This window comes from Somniosus microcephalus, chromosome 4, assembly GCF_052327205.1.
Source record: "Somniosus microcephalus isolate GS21.2 chromosome 4, FLI_Smic_1.0, whole genome shotgun sequence".
Classification (NCBI taxonomy): domain Eukaryota; kingdom Metazoa; phylum Chordata; class Chondrichthyes; order Squaliformes; family Somniosidae; genus Somniosus; species Somniosus microcephalus.
This window is the reverse complement of record NC_140990.1, coordinates 211,595,103-211,613,671: the sequence shown is the minus strand read 5'-3', so window position 1 is coordinate 211,613,671 and position 18,569 is coordinate 211,595,103. Positions and strand designations below refer to the sequence as shown.

The following is an 18,569-nucleotide window of genomic DNA, read 5'->3' as shown; positions in this document are numbered from 1 at the left end:
ATGCTGAACAGCAGAAGCAGCATGCTATAGACAGAGCTAAGCAGTCCCACAACCAGTGGATCAGATCAAAGCTATGCAGTCCTGCCATGTCCAGTCGTGAATGGTAGGCAATTAAACAACTAACTGGAGGAGAAGGCTCCGTGAACATCCCCATGCTCAATAGAAACATAGAAAAATAGGAGCAGGAGGAGGCCCTTTGAGCCTGCTCCACCATTCAGTATGATCATGGCTGATCCTCTATCTCAATACCATATTCCCGCGCTCTCTCCCCATACCCCTTGATGCCTTTTGTGTCTAGAAATCTATCTACTTCTTAAATATATTCAGTGACTTGGCCTCCACAGCCTTCTGTGGTAGAGAATTCCATAGGTTCACCACCCTCTGAGTGAAGACATTTCTCCTCATCTCAGTCCTACCCTGTATCCTGAGACACGACTAGACCCCCCCCCCCCCCCCCCCCCCCCCCCGACAGGGGAAACATCCTCCCTGCATCCAGTCTGTCTAGTCCTTTTATACGTTTCAATGAGATCCCCTCTCATTCTTCTAAACTCGTGAATACAGGCCTAGTCGACCCAATCTCTCCTCATGACAGTCCTGCCATCTCAGGAATCAGTCTGGTGAACCTTCACTGCACTCCCTTTATGGCAAGTATATCCTTTCTTGGGTAAGGAGACCAAAACTGCACACAGTACTCCAGGTGTGGTCTCACCAAGGCTCTGTATAACTGTAGTAAGACATCCTTCCTCCTGTACTCAAATCCTCTTGCAATGAAGGCCAACATACCATTTGCCTTCCTAACTGCTTGCTGCACCTGCATGTTTGCTTTCAGTGACTGGTATACAAGGACACCCAGGTCCCTTTGTACGTCAACATTTCCCAATCTATCACCATTTAAATAATACTCTGCCTTTCTGTTTTTCCTGCCAAGTGGATAACTTCACATTAATCCACGTTATACTGCATCTGCCATGTATTTGCCCACTCACTCAACTTGTCTAAATCGCCTTGAAGCCGCTTTGAATCCTCCTCACAACTCACAATCCCACCTAGTTTCGTGTTGTCAGCAAACTTGGAAATATTACATTTGGTTCCCTCATCCAAATCATTGATATATATTGTGAATAGCTGGGGCCCAAGCACTGATCCCTGTGGTACCCCACTAGTCACTGCCTGCCACCCCAAAAAAGACCCATTTATTCCTACTCTCTGTTTCCTGTCTGTTAACCAATTTTCAATTCATGCCAGTATATTACCCCCAATTTTCACACTAACCTCTTATGTGAGACTTTATCAAAGGCCTTCAGAAAATCCAAATACACCACATCCACTGGTTCTCCCTTATCTATTCTACCAGTTACATCCTCAAAAAAACTCCAGTAGGTTTGTCAAACACCATTTCCCTTTCATAAATCATGTTGACTTTGTCTACTCCAGTTGATATTTTCTAAGTGTCTTGTTATCACATCCTTATAATAGACTCTAGCATTTCCCCTACTATTGATGTTAGGCTGTAGTTCCCTGTTTGCTCTCTCCCTTTTTTAAATAGTGGGGTTACATTTGCCACCCTCCAATCTGCAGGAACTGTTCCATAATCTATAGAATTTTGGAAGATGACAACCAATGCATCCACTATTTCCACGGCTACCTCTTTTAATACTCTAGGATGCAGATTATCAGGCCCTGGGGATTTATCGGCTTTCAGTCCCATTAATTTCTCCAGCACTATTTTTTAACATACTAATTTCCTTTAATTCCTCCTTCTCACTAGACCCTTGGTTCCCTAGCATTTCTGGAAAGTTATTTGTGTCCTCTTCCGTGAAGACAGAACCAAAGTATTTGTTTAATTGCTCTCCCATTTCCTTGTTTCCTATTATAAATTCTCCCGTTTCTGACTGTAAGGGACCTACATTTGTCTTCACTAATCTTTTTCTTTTTACATATTTGTAGAAGCTTTTACAGTCTGCTTTTATGTTCCTTGCAAGTTTACTCTCATACTCTATTTTTCCCCTCTTAATCAATCTCTTGGTCCCTTTTTTTGCTGAATTCTAAACTGCTCCCAAACCTCAGTCTTGCTACTTTTTTTGGCAACTTCATATGACTCCTCTTTGGATCTATATGACTCCTCTTTGGATCTAATACTATCCTTAATTTCTTTCATTAGCCATGGTTGGGCCACTTTTCCTTTATGTTTTTGAGCCAGAAAGGAATGTATAATCGTTGCAATTCATGTATTCGTTCCTTAAATGTTAGCCATTGCCTATCCACCGTCATGCCTTTTAATGAAGCTCCCCAATCTATCATAGCCAACTCCTGCCTCATACCTTCGTAATTTCCTTTGTTTAGATTTAGGACCCTAGTTTCAGATTAGACTACTGTACTTCACTTCCCACCTTAATGAAGAATTCTATCATGTTATGGTCACTTTTCCCTAAAGGACCCTGCACAACAAGATTATTAATTAACCCCTTCTCATTGCACAATACCCAATTTAGGATAGCCTGTTCCCTAGTTGGCTCCTCAACGTACTGGTCTAAAAAACCATCTCGGACACGCTCCAGGAATTCATTTTCCACAGTATTACTGCTAATTTGGTTTAGCCAGTCTATATGTAGATTAAAGTCACCCATGATTACTGTAGTACCCTTGTTACATACTGTTGTATCCGTGTGTTAATAGAGACACAGAAGGCAGGAGTTGGTTTCACAGGTGTTTACTGAACAAAGTCTGGAGGTGAACTAACAGATACAGGACAATATACAGGCTTATATAGCCCGAGTGGCCATTACCGGCATTACAGTACACAGGGGGCTCTTAAAGGCACATACACCACAATTCCTCCCCTTTTAGACAACCAGTACATAATATTTTTAAGTAATCATTAATTAACATGTTACAAGAACAATAATCTACACATTGCTGCAGTTAATCAATTATAAGTTAGTCTCTCTGGAGGCTTCCTGACTCGGTCCGGATAATGCCTCGGTGGTGTAGTAGTTTCTGGTGGTGTAGTAGGTTCTTTTGGCAAGGCTGATTCGGCTTGAATGCCAGTGTGGGGTTCATCTGGTTCCAGTATCACCGGATCGGAGGTAGATACTATGGGTATCTCTACTTCATCATTAGGCGTATAGAGTTGTGGTATAGGTTGTCCCTTTTCGGATGACTCTATGATCTGGTCAGCATGGCGCCTTATTATGCTTTCTCCAATGTCCACGGTATACATCAGCGGTCCTAGTCGTGTGCAAATAGTTCCAGGCTGCCATTTCTCGGTACGGTAGTCCCGGGCCAAAACTTGTTGACCTATCTGGAAGGTTCTAGTTGGCCTTTCATTCATGCCTTGAAATTGCCGGTTCTCGGCGTCCCTTCTGATGTTTGGCTTGATCAAATCCAGCCGGCATCTTCGGCTTCTATTGAAGAACATCATGGCGGGAGTTTGGTTTGTAACCACATGTGTTGCATTCCTGTATGCAAACAAGAAGTTATCTACCTTATGCTGAAGTTTTATGTCTTCATTACCCATGGCCTTTATGGCCTTCTTGAAGGTCTGGACAAACCTTTCAGCCAATCCATTGGTGGCGGGATGGTATGGGGCGGACGTGTAGTGCTTAACCCCATTGTTTTTTAAGAACTTCCTGAATTCTTCGGACACAAATTGCGGTCCATTATCAGAACAGATCTGTTCAGGCAGCCCATTCCTGGCAAATATGGTCCTTAGTACTGTGATGGTTTTTTCCGTGGTGGTGGAGGACATCTTTATTACCTCCGGCCACTTGGAGTGTGCATCAACCGCGATTAAGAACATTGAGTCCATAAATGGACCAGCAAAGTCAATGTGTACCCTTTGCCATGGAGATGAGGGCCACTCCCATGGATGTAGAGGGGCTTGTGGTGCGGCGTTTTGGACCTTCTGGCATCCTAGGCAGCTCTTGGTCATTTCTTCGATGTCTCCATCGATACCTGGCCACCACACAAATGCTCTGGCTAGGTTCTTCATTTTCACTCCACCCAGATGCCCCCCGTGAAGCTCCTTTAGCACTTTATCCTGGAGTTTGGGTGGAATCACCACTCTGGATCCACACATCAAGGTTCCTCGGCTCACTGACAGCTGTTCTCTTCTTTGCGAGAATGCTGGCAACAGTGGTTCGCCATGTGCTGGCCATCCCTTCACCGTTAAATCGTAGACTCGTGAGAGAGTCGGGTCATTTCTCGTTTCCTTTTCAATGGCAGAATTTGTTACTGGTAGACATTCCACTATGGTTGAGTGGAACATCTCCACTGGGTCCACTGTAGGTGCCTCTTCTACCGTTGGCAACGGTAGGCGCGATAAACCGTCAGCATTCCCATGCTGTTTTGATCCTTTGTATTCTATGTCATATTGGTATGCCCCTAGGAAAAGGGACCACCTCTGTAGCCTTTGCGCTGTCATAATGGGAACACCCTTTTTAGGGTTGAATATGGAGACGAGGGGTTGATGGTCAGTCAACAAGGTAAATTTTTGTCCGTGTAGGTAATGGTTGAATTTCTTCACTCCCCATACCAGGCTGAGTGCTTCCCTGTCGATCTGGGCATAGTTATGCTCAGCTGAGTTCAATGAGCGTGACGCAAAAGCTATCAGCCGTTCCGAGCCATCGGGGAATCTATGCGATAATACCGCTCCTACGCCGTAAGGGGATGCATCGCACGCCAGTCTGATTGGCAGTGATGGGTTGTAATGAGCCAAAACTTCCTTGGACGTGAGCAAGCCTTTGCATTTATGGAAGGCACGTTTACAGTCTTCGCTCCATTTCCAAATTACTCCCGTTTGTAGCAGTTCGTTAAGAGGGTGCAGAAGAGTTGACAAGTTCGGTAAAAATTTATGATAGTAATTTATCAATCCCAGGAACAACCTTAATTGTGAGACATTTTCAGGTGCTGGGGCTTTTATGACCGCTTCAATTTTTTCAGGTGACTTATGCAACCCTTCCTCGTTAATTATGTGGCCACAATATGATATTTGTTTCTGGAAAAATTCGCACTTGGGGCGATTTGCTCGTAGGCCTCGTTCTCTCAGCCTAGTGAGCACCTGCTCCAAATTGGCAAGGTGCTCGTTGTCATTTTCTCCTGTTACAAGGATGTCGTCTAGGTAGCATTGAGTCCCCGGAATCCCTTGGAGGACTTGCTCCATAGCTCTTTGCCAGATAGCTGGAGCTGATGCTACTCCGAAAACCAGTCGATTGTACTGGTACAGGCCTTTGTGTGTATTTATCGTGAGATACTTTTTAGAGGCCTCTTCAACCTCCATCTGTAGATATGCCTGTGCCAAGTCAATTTTGGTGAAATGTTTCCCTCCGGATAGTGAGGCGAAAATATCTTCTATCCTCGGAAGAGGATACTGTACCGTGTGAAGGACCGGGTTTACAGTCACCTTGAAGTCCCCACAGATGTGAATTTTTCTCTTCTTCAGATTTATCATTATTCAACGTTTTCTTCATGACCGGGACGATGGGTGTTGCCCACTCGCTCCAGTCTATCTTGGATAATACGCCTGCCTTTTCCAAATTCTCCAGCTCTGCCTCGACTGCTGGGCGAATTGCGTATGGCACCGGCCTTGCCTTAAAAAACTTGGGAATTGCCGCATCTTCCACTTTTATTGAGGCGGTGATGCCTTTCAAGGTTCCTAGTTTCTGTTGAAACACTTCCTTGGCGTTGGCCAAGATGTCTTTTAATCGTTCAGGTATGACATCATTTTTTTTCTTACTGGTCACCGTCAGTGCCTGAATGGAGTGCCAGTCTAAATGTATCTTCATGATCCATTCACGTCCCAACAGCGGTGGACCAGCATCTTGCAGAACGTATAAATACAACTTCTGTATTTCCTTGCCGTTGTATACAACAGGCACCCTTATTTTCCCTTTGGGGTATACTTTCTGCCCCGTATATGTTTTCAAGATAATGGATGTGTCTTTCAAAGGTATATGCGGAAATAGCCGCTCGTAATCCTGTCGACTTATGACGGTCAGAGCCGATCCTGTATCTAGCTCCATTTTAACTGGGGACCCCGCTATCGTGAGGGTAACCCAAATGGTCTGGTAATCTTCTTTGGCAATTACATTATGTAATTTGAGACAGCTTAGTCTCTTGTTTCCGGAGTCGCTATCGCTCTTGTCTTCGGAGCTACTGTCTGTCATCATTTGTACCTTTCTGTACTTTTCCTTATTGATTTTTTTCCTGTCCGTGGATTTTTTGTGTCCAGATCGGCATACACGTGCAATGTGTCCAATCTTTCCGCATTGCCTGCATGCTTTGTCCTTGAACCAGCAGTCCCTCTGGTCATGGGTGGATCTGCCGCAGCGATAACATCTCTCGAAAACCTGTGTCATTTCATGGGTGCCGAAGTCCTGTGTCTTTTGCTGTATCTCTGCAGCTCCTCTTGCGGCTGCTTCGTATGGTACAGCCATACTGAAAGCCTTGTCCAGTGTCAAATCTTTCTCAGAAAGCAGCCTTTTCTGTGTTCCCTCACTTAGGAGACTGCAGACAAATTTGTCTCGAAGAGAATCTGCCAGTCCTGCCCCGAATTGGCAGTGCTTTGATAGCTTCCTTAATTCGGTGAGGTAATCAGCGTTACTTTCATTCTTGTGCTGATTCCTCTTGAAGAATTTGAATCGTTCTGCTATCAGCAGCGGTGTGGGGTATCAACAATCTCCTTAAAATTCTTGTCCTTTGGTTTGGCTGGAGTGATTAAGTTTCGTAACAGCCCGTATGTCTTTGCGCCCATTAGATTTAGAAGTACTGATGCCTTTTTATCATTTTCTATTCCATTTGCCGTGCAATATACCTCCACTCTTTCCACATATGTGGTCCAATCCTCTATCATTATCGAAAGCATTAATGTTGCCAGCCTTAGGCATCCTGGAAAAAAAATGGCGCCTCCCGTGCTTTCCTTTCTTCCCTGCAGAAAAAAATGGCGCTTCCCGCGCTTTCCCGCCGCTGCTGCTGCTGACAACGCTGTTTTCTGCGGTTTTTATTTACAGGTGGAGACTCGTTCCCGCCCGACTCTCTGGGACTCCCCCCCCCCCCCCCCCCCCCCCCCCCCCCCCCCCCGGGCTTGGTCCGAACGCCGACCTGCTTTGCAGCGCCAGCTGTCTCCCGAGTGCTTCCCCCCCCCCCCCTGTCTCTGTTTGCCTCTGCCTTCGCTGCTCGGCCCCGCTGCAGAGCCAGCCGATGGAGCCCCAGCCCCAGCCCGCCGCCCAGGAAGGATTATTGCAGTACCTGCCACCAGCTCGGCTAGCTGGTGAAACCACAGTTTTTTTTCTTTCTTGCTTTTCTTCGACTTTCGTCTGAGGAATCGATCTCCTTGAGGTGCTGCCGAATTGCAGGTAAGTCCGTTTCCAATTCGTCGCCACTGTTGTATCCGTGTGTTAATAGAGACACGGAAGGCAGGAGTTGGTTTCACAGGTGTTTACTGAACAAAGTCTGGAGGTGAACTAACAGATACAAGACAATATACAGGCTTATATAGCCCGAGTGGCCATTACCGGCATTACAGTACACAGGGCTCTTAAAGGCACATACACCACACATACATCTCTAATTTCCTGTTTGATGCTGCCCCCTACATTATCACTACTGTTTGGAGGCCTATAGACAACTCCCACCAATTTTTTCTGCCCCTTGGTGCTTCTTCACTCCACTCGGACTGATTCTACATTTGATTTTCTGAGCCAATATCCTTTCTCACTATTGCTCTGATTTCATCCTTTACTAACAACGCCACCATCACCTCCTTTTCCTTTTTGCCTGTCCTTCCTAATATCGAATATCCTTGGATATTCAGCTCCCAGCCTTGGTTACCCTGCAGCCATGTCTCCGTAATCGCAATTATATCATATCAGTTTACATCTATTTGCGCTGTTAATTCATCTACCCTATTACGAATGCTTTGTGCATTCAGAGACAGTGCCTTTAGATTTGTATTTTTAACATTTTTAGACATCTTAACTTTTTTTACTGTGGCCCTATTTGTCTTACCATTTTTTCTTACCCGGACCCTATTTATTAGTGCACTCTTTTTGTTTCAGGAAGGGACAGGGTGTACAATCTGGTTATCTTTACCCAAATCACTTTCCTGCACTGCTTCCTTATCTTTTCTCTTTAGCATTCTAGATTTCTCTCCACTGGGCACCTCCACCCACCCCCCCCCCCCCTTATTTAGTTTAAAGCCCTATCTACCTCCCTAGTTATTCGATTCGCTAGAACTCTGGTCCCGTCATGGTTCAGGTGTAGACCGTCCCAACGGAACAGCTCTCTCTTTCCCCAGTACTGGTGCCAGTGCCCCACAAATCAAAATGATGGTGGTGGATCCCAGTACGTGAGTGCAAAAGACAAGGATGAACCATCTTCAGACAGAAATGCCAAGTAGATGGTCCATTTCGGCCTCCTCCTGAGGTCCCCACCATCACAGAAGCCAGTCTTCAGCTAATTCCATTCACTCCATGTGATATCAAGGAATGGCTGAGCACACTGGATACAGCAAAGGCTATGGGCCCTGATAACATCCTGGCTACAGTGCTGAAAACATGTGCTCCAGAACTAGCCACACCTCTAACCAAGCTGTTCAGTACAGCTACAACACTGGCATCTACCCAACAAAGTGGAAAATTGCCCAGGTTTGTCCTGTTTACAATTAGCAGGACAAATACAAGCTGGCCAATTTCTGCCACATCAGTCTACTCTCAAATCAGCAAAGTGATGGAAGAGGCTTTTGACAGTGCTATCAAGTGGCACTTACCAATAACCTGTTTGGGTTCCGCCAGGTCGCGTTAAAGCCTTGGTCCAAACATGACAAAAGAGCTGAATTCCAGGGGTGAGGTGAGAGTGACTGCCTTTGACATCAAGGAACCCTAGTAAAATGGAAGTCTATGGGAATCAGGGGGAAAACTCTCCATTGGCTGGAGTCATACCCAGCAGAAAAAAAGATGGTTGTGGTTGTTGGAGGCCAATCATCTCAGCCCCAGGAGTCCCTCAGGGCAGTGTCGTAGGCCCAACCATCTTCAGTTGTTTCACCAATGATTTTCCCTCCATCATAAGGTCAGAATTGGGGACGTTCGCTGATGATTGCAGCGTTCAGTTCCATTCGCAACTCCTCAGATAATGAAGCAGTCCGTGCCTGCATGCAGCAAGATCGGGACCACTTTCAGGCTTGGGCTGATAAGTGGCAAGTAACATTTGTGCCACACAAGTGCCAGGCAATGACCATCTTCAACATTCAATGGGATTACCATCGCCATATCCCCCATCATCAACATCCTGGGAGAGTCACCATTGACCAGAAACTTAATTGAACTAGCCACATGAATACTACGGCTACCAGGTCAGAGGCTGGGCATTCTGCGGTGAGTGACTCGCCACCTGACTCCCAAAAGCCTTTCCACCATCTACAAGGCACAAGTCAGGAGTGTGTTGGAATACTGTCCACTTGCCTGGATGTGTGCAGCTCCAGCAACGCTCCGCAACACCCCAGGAGCTCGACACCATCCAGGACAAAGCAGCCCGCTTGATTGGCACCCCATCCACCACCTTAAACCTTCCCTCCCTCCACCACCGGTGTACCGTGGTTGCAGTGTGTACCATCTACAAGATACATTGCAGCAACTCGCCAAGGCTTCTTCGACAGCACCTCCCAAAAACACGACCTCCACCACCTAGAAGGACAAGGGCAGCAGGCGCAGGGGAACACCACCAATTCACACACCATCCTGACTTGGAAATGTATCACCGTTTCCTTCATCGTCGCTGGTTCAAAATCCTGGAACTCCCTCCCTAACAGCACTGTGGGAGTACCTTCACCACACGGACTGCAGCGGTTCAAGAAAGTAGCTTACCACCTTCGAGGGCAATTAGTGATGTGAAATGAGTGCTGGCCTAGCCGGCAACACCCACATCCTGTGAATGAATTAAAAAAAAAAAAACTTGGCCAAGATGGCTTCTTGGCTTCTACAAAATAAGAGATTGAAATGTCTGTTTATTTTCTGATACCCCAAGAAAGCCTATAATGAGAAACAACCGTTCTGTTCATTAGGTTTGCTCCTTTAATATAATCTCATTAGATGCATGCTAGTCAAGACTTTTATAGTGTGTGTGGGAAGCTATCACACATGCAAAATATATCTGACTTAAATATATTCACAAGTAAAACAATTGTTAACTGATTATTTCCTTCAAATTACTAGGTTGTGAAAACAAACCGCCAAAAACCAATAAATGAACAACTTGCATTTATATCATGCCTTTAACATAAGTCTCCTAAAGCACTTCACAAATAAGTGTAATGAAAACACAGACACTGACCCAGAAAGGAAGAGATTAGGAGAGACCTAGAAAACTAGGTTGGAGAGTTTTTCAGGAGGTTTTTGTAGGTGTAGAGGGGTGCAGAGGCAGAGCAATTTAGGCTAGGAGCATGGTGGCTGAAGGCTCTGCCATTTGAATGGAATATGTTGGAAGGCAGGGAGCCAATGGGGATGGAAGGAATGGGCAATCATGACATAGTGTAGCACAAGATACTAATAAATTCACATTTTTCTATCTTGATTTGTGAAATTAGGATATTGCCCTAAAAAATTAACAAATGCATTAAACAGTTCAACAACATTAAAGTTACCTATCCCATTTACTCACTTCAATAACTCTCATACCCGCCCCAACCCAACACCAATTCACTGCAGACAGTCTATAATAATTAAAACAGCTCCTCCTAGATTGAGAATTGGTTCCTGTACACTGCTTCTCTAAGAATCAGCACTCTAGTGGTCAGCTCCCCCAATGCTTCTCTAACCATCAGTTCCCCATGCTACCCAACTTCCAATTGCAGCAACCCGCTCAAGAAAGAAAGAACTTGCTTGTATATACTGTAGTGCTTTTCACGACCACAGGACATCCCTAAGTGCTTCACAAGCCAATAAAGTACTTTTGAATTATAGTCACTATTGTAATTTAGTCAATATGGCAGCAAATTTGCACACAGCAAGGTCCCAATTAACAGCAGTGAGATAAACTGCCTGATAATCTGTTTCATAGGGGTTGAGGAATGAATATTGGCCAGAACGCCTATTTGTTTTTACACTTTTTCTTCCCTTAGCCCATTTTCCCCCCCTCACCATGGATACTGAACCCAGTTTTACTCAAGTGTCAATTAGGATGACTGGTGTCATCAATCAGAAATCAAAAGTGCCCCCTTTTTAAAAGGGGCACAAACCATAAACTCCAAATTCTAGATAAAACAAAAGTCAACAAATCAAATCAAAATGTCATTACCTGTGTCAACTATGCGCTCCAGTCCCTCTGGTGCACAACGGGCGCAGAAAGCCTCCAGCATACTGGCGGACACTGTGTCCTCCCTCTCCAGGGACTTCCGGGCACAGACATTGCCGTGGAAGAGAGACAGGCAGCCGGACCAAACAACCCTGGTGTGCTGCCTGGGCCTGTTAATAGCCACCTTGGGCAGGCCTAGGAGCAGACCCACGAGGAGGTCCACCAACTTAGTTGCTCCCCTCTGCACCGGTTGGCCAAAGATCAGGACTGAAGTGTAGCCAGAAATTGAGGAGCAGGCCTTTCAAATAGTGGAAGAGGGGCTGCAACCTCTCGCACTCAACATATACGTGAAATATAGACTCATCCAGGCTGCAAAAGTTACAGGCAGCCTGGGAGTCCACGAAGTGGGTTAAAAATCTATTTGATGGGTCTGTTCTGTGCAATACCCTCCGCCCCAGATCTCCAATGGAACAAGGGAGGACTCCCACATAGAGAGCCCTGATCCCCGTTCTATATGGTACTACATTTATAGTAGCTAATAATTGATGCAGCTTGTTCCCTGACAGTCACTCTTAATTGATTGAAAGGCCGTTGTCTTATTGCTTGTAATGCAATGCAACACAACTAAATATGTCTCTCCTTTCCTCTTTGCCACCAGCTGTGTTGTAGATCTAGTTTGGTGTGTGTACCACATATACCACTTTATGAAAGCAAAGCCTCACATACTGCTCATTGACTTCTTCCATAGGCTTTTGCACAGGTGTCCAAGATGCTTTCACAGTGCAACTTTGATGAATTGAAGGATCTTGTATCAAAAGAGGTAACATACAATTTATGTTAACTAGATTTTTGGATGTTTTCTGTTAAACTGAAGATGTTTACAGTAGTAAGTTTGTAACGATCTCAACACTTATTTTGGAAGTTATACATGTTTTAAAGAGGAATGACCATTTCTTGTCCCAGATGAATCCCAAGTAGTACTTTGTGTATATAAAAATATATTTAAAAAAAAATTCTGTGTAAATATCTGTGTTTGCAAAGTTTCTGAATAACCTACAATTTCAGCTTTTAAACTATGTAGAAAACTCACTACAATGATGCAGGTTGAGGGGATGCAGGTTGAAGTGTGTTTGCTTCCTATCACTAGCATCTATGTAGTCTCGTTTGTGATTGCTGGAAATTATTCTTTAGTAAATACTCAGCTGTGAATTTTCAGAGGAAGGAAAGTGGTTTGTGATTGGTCTGTCTACATAATGCATAGCCTCAATATTAGCTTTCTCTTTTAAATCAAAAAGATTGGATTAGATATGTGCTTTGTATATTATTGGCTGTTAATCTTTTTGGAGGTGATGTTTTGCTGTCTTTTCATTTCATGGAAGAACTATTTATGTAAATTATGATCTGTATCTATCAGTAGGTATGTTTCTTTTGTTATCCAAATGCAAGTGTTTTCTGTACAGGCATTGGAGGAACTGGAAGAAAAATGCTCAGCATTGCCAGTTAACCGCAGGGAGGCCTTAGCTGCTGACCTGGATGAAATTATGTATAGCACACCAGGCGATGTTGGAATTTATTATGATAACCAAGGTTTGTTTTATTTATTAAACTGGACAGCTGAAAATGCTGTTGGTAATGCATAGAACTGTATAATCAGTACTTTCTTATTACAGGAAACTTTCGATTAACCGGCCACTAAATAACTGGAACGCTCTATCCACTGGCAAAATTCAGGAGTCGGTTCAGAACTTTTCTTACTTTTAGTTACTTTTTTTACTCCATTTGTTGCTGTGCAAGCGTGTAGCTGAAGCTGTTGCTAAGCTACAGACGCTTGCAACTTGTGCCGATTGTTTTGAAGCTGTAGCAACAGGGTTTGTTGCTTTATACGGAGCTCTGAGCTCCGTATCTTTTACTATAGCGTTCGGTTATCCGGCATTGTTGATGACCGGCACCAGGTCGTTCCCGTCCGTGCCGGATACCAGAAAGTTTCCTGTACATTACAGTGCAATTCTTGAAATGTGTATTTCCTGAAAATCTACTGAGGGCATTTGGGGAGGAGGAGGAGCGAATCCTAGTATTAACAGTAATGCAACATCATGTACTTTCAGTTACCACATGTCCACTCCATATTGCCCTGTAGAATGTTTGCTGCCATGCAAATAAGACTATCATCATCTGTGACTTCATCCTAGAGTCCTTTGACATCCTGGCCCTGACTGAAACTTCGCTCACACTTTGCTTATTGAGGCTGCCCTTCTGGCTACAATTTGAACTATATTCCTTGCTGTAATCAGTGGCAGTCTGACTTTCATTGTTAGGTCCTGCCTTGACTTGTCTTCTTACTCCTCTAGTATCTTTCCTCCTTTGAGCACCTCACCCTGTACCACCAACTCCCCTTTCTTCAAAATCCTCACCTGCCATCCTACTATGTCCCCGTGTAACTTCTGAGCTAAAACCTTCTCTTCCTTTTCTCATTTGGCTTCTGCACTGAGCAGCTCCTCATTGGTGATTTCTCTTACCCTAATTCCATCTTCCCTGATTTCTCTGCATTCCTGTCTTCAGTGAATCTCGCTCTCCATGTTAAACACCTCCCCCCCCCCCCCCCCACCCATGATTTCTATCCTGACCTCCTTGTCATAAGGCCCTGTCACCTGAGGTTTCCACTTTTGACAAAGCTATTTCTGATTACTTCATTTTGCTAAACATCCACATACTTCAACCCCTTCTGTAAATATCCTCCATCCCAGAAGAAACTAACCCCCCCCCCCCCCTTCCCTTTGCAACACCATCTCCACTTTCTTCTCATTTCGAAAGGTGCAGATTAATCAAGGACAGTCAGCATGAATTTAAGAGAAGGTTGTGCCTGACTAACTTGACTGAATTTTTTCAGGAGGTAACAAGGAGGGTTGATGAGGGTAGTGAGCTTGATGTAATATACATGGATTTTAGCAAGGCTTTTGACAAGGTCCAACATGGTAGCCTGATCAGAAAAATAAAAGCCCATGGGATCCAAGGAAAAGTGGCAAGTTGGATCCAAAATTGGCTCAGTGGCAGGAAGCAAAGGGTAATGGTCGACTGGTGTTTTTGTGATTGGAAGGCTGTTTCCAGTGGGGTTCCACAGAGCTCCGTACTAGATCCCATGCTTTTTGGGGTATATATCAATTTAGACTTAAATGTAGGGGGCATGATTAAAAAGTTTGCAGATAACACAAAAATTGGCCATCTGGTTTATAGTGAGGAAGAAAGCTGTAGACTGCAGGAAGATATCAATGGACTGGTCAGGTGGGCAGAAAAGTGGCAAATGGAATTCAGTCAGAGGTCGTGGTTCACATTGGGACCAACGACATGGGTAGGAAGAGGGATGAGGTCCTGCAGCAAAAATTTAGGGAGCTAGGTAGCAGATTAAAGAGCAGGACCTCAAAGGTTGTAATCTCTGGATTACTCCCGGTGCCACGTGCTAGTGAGTATAGGAATAGGAGGATAGAGCAGATGAATGCGTGGCTAAAGAGTTGGTGCAGGAGGGAGGGCCTTAGTTTCCTGGATCACTGGGTCTGCTTCTGGGGAAGGTGGGACTTGTACAAGTCGGACGGGTTGCACCTGAACCAGAACGGGACAAATATCCTTGCGGGGAGGTTTGCTAGCACTGTTGGGGGGTGGGGTGGTTTAAACTAACTTGGCAGGGGGATGGGATACAGAGTGGAGCTATAATAGGGGGTGATGTACAGCCAAATATAGAGGAAAAAACAAGTCAGCTTGGAAGGCAGAGCAAATATGTAATGGCACAAGGGAGTAGGGCAAGGCTGGCTGGCATTTATTTTAATGCAAGGAGTCTTGCGAATAAGGTGGATGAACTGAAGGTGTTGATGAACACATTGGAGTATGATATTGATGCTATTACAGAGAGAGGGGCAAGACTGGCAGCTCAATATTCCGGGGTATAGAATCTTCAGGCGAGACAGAGGGGGGGAGGGGGTGTTGCAATATTAATTAAGGAGTCAATTACTGCTGTAAGGAGGGATGATCTATTAACAGGTTCATCTAATGAGGCCATATGGGTAGAACTTAAAAACAAAAAGGGGGCAAGCACTTTGGGTGTGTACTATAGTCCCCCAAACATTCAGGGGGAGATAGAGGAACAGATATGTAGGCAAATCTCAGAGAAATGTGCAAATAATAGGGTAATAATAGTGGGGGATTTCAACTTCCCCAATATTAACTGGGATAGTCAGAGTGTGAAAGGCTTAGAGGGTGCAGAATTCTTAAAGTGCATCCAGGAGAGCTTTTTGAGCCAGCATGTAGAAAGTCCTACAAGAGAGGGGGCGGTACTGGACCTAATTCTAGGGAATGTGGCCGGGCAAGTGGTAGAAGTGTTAGTAGGTGAGCACTTTGTTGACAGTGACCATAATTCGGTGAGATTTAAAGTAGTCATGGAAAAGGACAGAGATGGACCGGAAATAAAGGTTCTAAATTGGGGGAAGGCCGATTTTAATATGATAAGGCAGGATCTGGCCAAAGTGGACTGGGATCAGCTACTTGTAGGAAAATCCACATCAGAGCAATGGGAGTCTTTCAGAAAGGAAATTGAGAGAGTACAATGGCAACATGTTCCCGTAAAGGTCAAGGGTGGGACTAACAAGCCCAGGGAACCTTGGATGTCAAGGGATATACGAGAATGGATTAGGGAAAAAAAGGGGGGCTTTTGGCAGATACAAAGGACTAAAGACAGAGGAAGCCCTAGAGGAGTATAGAAAGTGCAGGGGGATACTTAAAGAAATTAGGAGAGCGAGGAGGGGCCATGAAATAACAATGGCGAGCAAAATAAAGGAAAATCCTAAGGTATTTTATAAGTATATTAAGGGCAAGAGGATAACTAGGGAACGAGTAGAGCCCATTAGGGACCAATGTGTGTGTGGAGCCAGAAGATGTAGGTGGGGTTTTAAATGAATTTTTTGCATCTGTGTTCACTATTGAGAAGGACAATGTAGACATAGAAATCGGGCAGGGGGACTGTGATATACTTGAACATATTAGCATCGAGAGGGAGGAGGTACTAGCGGTTTTAGCAGGCTTAAAAGTGGATAAATCCCCAGGCCCGGACGAGATGTATCCCAGGCTGCTGTGTGAGGCAAAGGAGGAGATTGCAGGGGCTCTGACACAAATTTTCAAAACCTCTCTGGCTACAGGGGATGTGCCAGAGGACTGGAGAACAGCTAACGCAATACCATTATTCAAGAAGGGTAGTAGGGATAAACCAGGGAATTACAGGCCAGTGAGCCTAACGTCAGTGGCAGGGAGATTATTGGAAAAAATTCTGAGGGACAGAATTAGTCTCCACTTGGAGAGGCAAGGATTAATCAGGGATAGTCAGCATGGCTTTGTCAAGGGAAGATCATGTCTGACCAATTTGATTGAATTTTTCGAGGGGCTGACTAGGTGTGTGGATGAGGGTAGTGCAGTGGATGTGGTATACATGGATTTCAGTAAGGCTTTCGATAAAGTCCCGCACAGGAGACTGGTCGAGAAGGTAAGAGCCCATGGGATCCAGGGTGCCTTGGCACATTGGATCCAAAACTGGCTTAGTGGCAGAAGGCAGAGGGTGATGGTCGAAGGTTGTTTTTGTGACTGGAAGCCTGTGTCCAGTGGGGTACCGCAGGGATCGGTGCTGGGTCCCTTGCTGTTTGTGGTCTACATTAATGATTTGGATGTGAATGTAAAAGGTATGATCAGTAAATTCGCAGATGACACGAAAATTGGTGGGGTGGTAAATAGCGAGGAGGGTAGCCTCAGTCTGCAGGACGATATAGATGGGTTGGTCAGATGGGCGGAACAGTGGCTAATGGAATTTAACCCTGAAAAGTGTGAGGTGATGCATTTTGGAGGGACTAACAAGGCAAGGGAATACACAATGAATGGTAAGACCCTAGGAAAGACAGAGGATCAGAGGGACCTTGGTGTGTATGTACATAGATCCCTGAAGGCAGCAGAACAGGTGGATAAGGTGGTTAAAAAGGCATATGGGATACTTGCCTTCTTTAGCCGAGGCATAGAATATAAGAGCAGGGAGGTTATGATGGAGCTGTACAAAACGCTGGTTAGGCCACAGCTGGAATACTGTGTGCAGTTCTGGTCGCCACACTATAGGAAGGATGTGATTGCTTTGGAGAGGGTGCAGAGGAGAATCACCAGGATGTTGCCTGGGCTGGAGCACTTTAGCTATGAAGAAAGACTGGACAGGCTGGGGTTGTTTTCCTTGGAGCTGAGGGGGGACCTGATTGAGGTGTACAAAATTATGAGGGGCATAGATAGGGTAGATAGAAAGGAACTGTTTCCCTTAGTAGAGGGGTCACTAACAAGGGGGCATAGATTCAAGATAAGGGGCAAGAGGTTTAGAGGGGATTTGAGGAAGAACTTTTTCACCCAGAGGGTGGTTGGAATCTGGAACTCACTGCCTGAGAGAGTGGTAGAGGCAGGAACCCTCACAACATTCAAGAAGCATTTGGATGAGCACTTGAAATGCCATAGCATACAAGGCTACAGACCAAATGCTGGAAAATGGGATTAGATTAGACAGGGCTTGATGGCCGGTGCGGACGCGATGGGCCGAAGGGCCTCTTTCTGTGATGTATAACTCTCTGACTCTAAGTGTGAGGTAATGCGTTTGGGGAGGGCTAACCAGGCAAGGGAATACACAGTAAATGGTAGGATACTGAGACGTGGCGAGGAACCTTGGAGTGCATGCCCACAGATCCCTGAAGGTAGCAGGAGAGGTAGATAAGGGAGTTAAAAAGGCATATGGGATACTTTTTTTTATTAGCTGAGGCATAGAATATTAAGAGCAGGGAGGTTATGCTAGAACTGTATAAAACACTAGTTGGGCCACAGCTAGAGTACTGCATACAGTTCTGGTCACGACATTGCAAGAAGGATGTGATCGCACTAGAGAGGATACAGAGGTGATTTAAGAGGATCTTGCCAGTAGCGGGGAATTTTAGCTATGAGGAAAGATTGGATAGGCTGGAGTTGTTTTCTTTGGAACAGAGGAAGCTGAGGGGAGATTTAATTGAGGTGTATAAAATGATGAGGGGCCTAGATAGAGTGGATCTGAAGGACCTATTTCCCTTAGCAGAGGTGTCAATAACCAGGGGCATAGATTAAAAGTAATTGGTAGAAGGCTAAGGGGAGTTGAGGAGAAATTTTTTCACCCTGAAGGTGGTGGGGGACTGGAACTCTCTGCCTGAAAGGGTGGTAAAGGCAGAAACCCTCATCACATTTAAAAAGTACTTGGATAT

At 45.0% G+C, this 18,569-nt stretch overlaps 1 protein-coding gene across 1 annotated transcript in view; it reads left to right on the top strand.

The window, feature by feature from the left end:
- The window catches only part of maip1 (matrix AAA peptidase interacting protein 1), a 42,366-nt gene that overhangs the window by 9,358 nt on the left and 14,439 nt on the right, over positions 1–18,569 (top strand). The window contains exons 2-3 of the mRNA XM_085985784.1: positions 12,032–12,103; positions 12,744–12,870. Of these exons, the coding sequence (XP_085841910.1) occupies positions 12,032–12,103; positions 12,744–12,870 (199 nt within the window). The remainder of the gene's footprint in view (positions 1–12,031; positions 12,104–12,743; positions 12,871–18,569) is intronic.